This window comes from Telmatherina bonti (assembly GCF_933228915.1).
Source record: "Telmatherina bonti genome assembly, chromosome: 17".
NCBI classification, from domain to species: domain Eukaryota; kingdom Metazoa; phylum Chordata; class Actinopteri; order Atheriniformes; family Telmatherinidae; genus Telmatherina; species Telmatherina bonti.
In genome coordinates, this window is record NC_136615.1 from 27,457,653 (window position 1) to 27,463,652 (window position 6,000).

The 6,000-nt window shown below is 36.1% G+C and overlaps 1 protein-coding gene across 1 annotated transcript in view; it reads left to right on the top strand.

The window, feature by feature from the left end:
• Nucleotides 1–5,780, top strand: part of LOC306768145 (putative flavin-containing monoamine oxidase A) — a gene marked incomplete at its 3' end in the record, with an annotated part of 100,409 nt that extends 94,629 nt beyond the window's left edge. The window contains exon 13 of the mRNA XM_079256377.1: nucleotides 5,639–5,780. Within this exon, the coding sequence (XP_079112503.1) occupies nucleotides 5,639–5,780 (142 nt within the window). The remainder of the gene's footprint in view (nucleotides 1–5,638) is intronic.
• Nucleotides 5,781–6,000: the final 220 nt, after the last annotated feature.

Below are 6,000 nucleotides of genomic sequence, written 5' to 3' on the forward strand. Positions count from 1 at the left end.
AGCCCTCACTAGACAGAAAGCCTCCTGCTGTGATGTCCTTGTTTGAACAGCCATTGAAGGAAGATTCCTGAATAAATTGTTTGGACTTTCATCTGAAAATCTCATGTCTTTAGGTGAAAAAAACAACCACACAGGAAAGGCTTTCTTCCAGTTATTTGAGTCTAGTTTTTGTTGAATAATGATTTATTGTTATATGTGGTGATGTTTGCCTGATGCTGTCATCATTGGACTTTAACAGCTGGTGAAGACAACAAAACTTTCTATTATGTCTTTTTTTTGTCAAGGTTTTCTTCAGTGTTGGGGAGCTACTAAAATTCTAACTGCAAAAAAATGCTTGATTTTCAGTGCTGAATGGTATTGTTATGTAATAATAAGAATGTTTGTGATAAACTTTCTGTCACCCTCCTAAAATAATGACTAAACATTTTTTAAGATTTTGTAAAACGCCAAAAACTAACCCAGATAAAAAAAAAAAACAGAGACAAAACTGTCTTTTGTTTTAGAAAAAAACAAACAAACCAAAAAACCAAGGTGATGATATTAAAATGACCTCTATATCAAGAAAGTTCAGTAAGTTTTAGTTAAAAAAGAAGGAAAAAAGTTGTTTTAGAGCATTAATTTCTCCACACACTAACAACTAACCATTTAATACTATGTGCATAACATCATACAGTTTCAGAGTCATTTGTCATCATTTTATGGTAAAAACAAAAGATGTGGCTTAAAACTGCCTTGTACATGAGCTGATGCTTGACCACCCCCCAATTATTATTCCAATAATACTCTGCAATAGCTTTGACATATCACATGGTACCAAACAATATGTTTCTTTTTATTTTAACATATAGTTAAAGGGCTAAAAAAAAGATTAAAAAAACAACAAAAAACTTTTCACCCCAATTTTTTCTTTAAAAGTTTTAGAGGATAAAAGTGTTTCATATAACTCTCAGCTTGAACAGTTTGCTGAAATTTAATTAGATAAACTTCAAATATGTGTGTCCCTGCTAGAACAGACAAAAAAACAGGATTGAAACTTTGGCACTAAGAAAGCGAAGAAGGATGTCTCATAAGAAAAATAAAGATAATGACCTGATACTGATGCAAATATTCAGTTTAGTGACTACAAAAAAAAAATCAGTAAAATTCTTATTATCCCTTAGAAACTGGAATTGATATTTTAGCCTTCAGCAGGGATGATGTGCTAAAGTCCGTCTGGAGTCTTGACCTCAGGAATTCAAAGAGGCTGAAATTTATCACTCAATGCTTTAAAGGGGTTTCAGTTACATTGTAAAGGTGCATTCACATCAGGACAGTCCACTAGACTCGGTCTGACTGGGGACTGAGAATACGTTTACGCTGCACTTTGGTCAAACCTTTACAATAACATATCCCCATTCCCACCAAAGGTGGCACTGCACTAGTATTTAGCAAAAGAGATGACAAGACCGGCATGAAGAAGAAAACTATCGCTGTTTTTAATTTTTTATGTTGTCTTATGCCAGTATAGTGCAGAAATGCACTGCAATGGCCGCAGTATGAACAACAGTCAAGGCAGGGGACTGTTTACACATGCGCTATGTATTTACCCACAATGCAATGCTACGTCAAATGTAGGTAGGGACTTTTTTTGCCTGTTTTCTGTATTTGATCCACTTGAAACGGTCCGAGACCTGCGTTTGTAGGTGGACTGAGTCCGCTTCTTTGTTCCAAATCAGAATTTATTCACATTTCCCCAAACGAAGCGGACTTTCCGAGCAAACGGACTCGGATCCGATCAAAAATCAGATCAGATCAAAATGTTCCCTAAATTACATGTTTTTGAAAGATTCTTTTATTTCTTGTTTAATTTAGAAACAAGATAAAAAAAAAAAAGAAAAAAATATAAACAATATTACAATGATCTTAGATTAAACCACTTAATTTCGATACATTTAGCCATATATTTACACAGAGACAAGCACATGTTTAATACATTTACAGACATTTACACAAACTTTCCCAAATAAAATCAGAGGCTACAAAAAGTTAGGAATAAATAATCCTACTGACAAGTGTTTTGAGAGAGACGGAAACCCTATACATAAAATCACCAGGTTTTTCATCTTGCAGCCACTTAAACAAGCAGTGTGAGCCAGTTGGAACAATGGTCACATATTCTAGAGAGGAGTCTTGGTATTATAAATAATTCCAATCATTCATACAACTAAGCATTAACTCATGACCACATCATCAGGACTAAATAATTCCCACAGCCATTAAACTGAAGCAACACCTTCTGTGTTTTCTGCAAACAAGATGAGAAGCTGAAAAATGTCCCTGCCACTAGTTTTAATGCAACGTCATAAATGCAACAACACATTGACCATCAGTTACATCAGCACCCTTTTTTTCTTCTGCTTTTCCCATTTGGGAAAAAAAAAAGATGCCTCAACACTGATATGAGCAGTGACCAATGAAAAACAGAAACACGGGAGTTGAGAGCATCTTTTATTAAACACTGAGTCAACGATGAGAAAAGGAGCTGCCTGAGAGAACGGAGTAAAGAAGCCTTGTTTATGCTTCCACTCAAATGAATCACACACACACACACACACACACACACACACACACACACACACACACACACACACACACACAGACTGCAGACCTTTTTTTTTCTTTTTTAAATGCATCAGTGTTCTGATTCGCTGTACAGGTAGCCCACTGTCTGTAGGCCACAGTTTTGTTTTGTTTTTTTAAATCCCAAAATTATATTTGGATTTTGTCAGAATTTGACAGTAATAACAAATTATATCACTATTATTTCAGCAACAAATACTAAAACTGAATAATATATCACTTTCTTATTCTACACCAATGATAATGTATATAAATGCAGGAATTAATTTTGGAAAGTAAACAAAAATTGTCATAAATGTTACCCAATGTCCTTGTAATAATTTAGCCTTTAACTATTGGTCATGATTATGAGAATAATAAAACATTTTTTTATTAGAAAAACTGGATGGCAGAATTTAAAAACTTAAATTTCAGCTTTATTTGTTTGTAAAGAATATAAAATAACAAAAATAAACAATGTAACAAAATGATAAATGAATTATTTCCTCTTATCACACACAATTTGATGGAAAAAAAAAAACCCAGTGCAAATTAAAAAAAACAAAAGCTTAATTTACTGTTAATTGGCTTTCGTTCACATTCTTTGGCTTCTTGCCCTGAAGGCCCTTGACAAGAAAAGTATTGATCTCAACACTGGTATCAAACGATGCTGATACCAGCGTTGGTATCAATACTTTGGATCGATCCATGCAGCTTTAGTTTAAATTCATCCAGCATTATGATCCAGCTTTAAAATGAAGCACTTACTCAGAGACTATTAGTCTACAATGTATGATCCATGAATCCTGTCAAACTGTCAAATCGCCTAAACTGATGATAACATCCAATCAGAAGTTAAATAGGTGACAAGAAAGTTTTACATCTGTAAGAAAAGAACAAATATTGTGATCCTTTTTGGCTCAAATAAAGGGAAGAATCGGACGGTGGTGCCGAAATGACTCAAGCTGCAGTTGGTTTTGTGAGGATAGAAGGTATATGGCTGCGTATATAACTATGAATACCAGAAATGCTTGCAAGAAAATTTGTAAACATGTTTATGATGTATTTTAGTATCTGTGTTAATATTTTTTCTTGAGACAACCAAGACTTAAGAGAATGAACACAAGAACAGAAAAAAAACAAACAAAAAAAACAAGAAAACAAACCAAAAAACTTGATCACTGTGGCTTTGTGGGTTATTTCTACAAAGTACTGTTACTAATTATTCTTTGGTTTGGCTGGCCTTTGTTGCATCTCTACATTTATAACACACAGCATACAGATGCTGCAGAAGAAAACATTTTTAAAAAACTGCAGGCTTGGAGTTTTAAGGGTTAAACTGTTTCCATTTATCCATTAAACTCAGATCGCTGTGAGATTCTCCTTGCAAGTGAGTCTAATTGCTTAGTTCCTGCTTATAGTGTGGAAGAATGTCTTGCTTCATATTACCGCAGTCCAGAAAGTTGTTGATGTGCTTTCGAGGCAGCTGTGTGTCGGTGTGTGTACGCAGCAGCAGATTTGCAGCATGATAAACAGTGACTATTGACTGCTTTCGCAGGATTACTGAGCCAAAGGCAGACAGTTCTGCTGTCTCTCTGACTCAGTTGGGAGATTAAAAACAAAAACAAAAACAAAAAAAAAAAGGAGAAAAAAGCAAGTGCCGGACACACAAGTCAGCATGACAGCAGCATCTAGCAATGACGTCATCAGAGATGATCTCAGTATAAACCTTGCAGCCCCCCTGCCATACTGAGCAGATGGCTGAAGCAGATGATCTGTTGAGCACCTCTTCTTCAATGTGATGGTTTTAAAATGGCTGGTTCTTCCATCAAAAATAGACTCTTTCACTGACAGATGATACTGTTTTTCCTAACAACCGACTGCACGCGAGGTTCTTCACACACTAATTGCTCCGACGGTTTTAGTGGATTCTGCTCCCTCACACTAAAGGTTATGGAAGGTAGCAAATAATCTGGAGTCATTCCAGGAAAGACTCACGTTGCTTTAAGAAAATAACAGTCGTGTCATGTAAGATCCTCCATAAAAAGAAGGATTGGGTTGTGAGCCAGCTACACTGAGGTTGGGCGAAGTTATTCGTGGAACGCGTGTGTGAAGTAAAAACCAGGAGGCGGCGGGGGAACACGGGAATCTGAACAGGTTGTGTTGCTGTTTCCCTGGAAACTTTGCCAATCGGAGAAATCTTCGAAGGGAAGAAATAAAATGCCTCAAGGTTCCAACTCATTTTTTCTGATCTTCATCAGTATGAACATCAGACGCCGAGCGCTTCTCAATTCACTGATTTCTTGACATTTTTTTAATCATATAACACAAACTCCATTGTGTTTCTACAAGCTCTGGAACAGCTGCAGTAAAGAAATAAAATCATGTCAATCGATAGGAAAATTTAAACAAATGATAAAAGAGAAGATAATTTAAAGTTATGAGGCAAATAAGGTTATTCTTTGAAAGCAATCTATGTTGAAGTCTATGATTTATTGTGTGTATTACGACTGTATACTGTTTAAGTTTCATTCTAATGGAATCTAATGTGTATTAGTATTTTTTTCATGCTGTGAAAATTTTACGGTGTCATTGATAAGGAGGTTTTGGACTAGATAAGTGCCCAACGTCTTCCAAAACCATTTTTCGAACTTAAGAAGCTTATTTTATTTGTTTGTTGTAACCAATATTTGTTCTTTGAAAAGTCCTATTTTTAGTTCGAAATAAAAAAAAAAAATATCTTGGACTCTGTTTTCCTTACATGCTTGTATCTGCTTCAGATGTTTTAACACACTTTAAGTGTCTCTCTGAGATAGTGGATAGTGATGGTGTGTGAAAGTTGCTTTGTTTACACAGGAGTGACTTGATGAATCTTACATCAGCTTATTTTTTCTTATAGTTTAACATCCTCTTCCTGGGGCCTTTCTGTGTGAGTATTGTTGACTGCCAACTGTTTGGACTCGGGTCAATAGGGAGAAGAAGTCACATGAATAATGCATGGTGTCTGCTCTCGGACATACAGCCCTGTCTGTGCTGCCAGTGCTCATGCAGACCGAGATCATAGAGAACAGCGGCGGATAAGACAGATGCAGAGAAAAAGGAGGGAGGCATGGAAACATGGAAAGACACAGGATGATAACAAGCGCATAGATGCGCGGCGTCCTCGTCTGAAGGGAGGTTGAGACAAATTGTGAAAGCTCTTTCTCTTTCTTCTACTAAGCTATTAATGATGTCTGATGCAGTGTGTGGAAAATCCAAAAGACAAAGATGTGCGGGATGCTGAGTAATCCAGTCATGTTAGGATGATCAGTAGAAAAACAAAAGGCAAATCAAGGTTATGAAATGGAAGAATGGTGTTAAAAGAGCATGTTTATTTCGGTGGTTAGCGCTGTGGCCTCACAG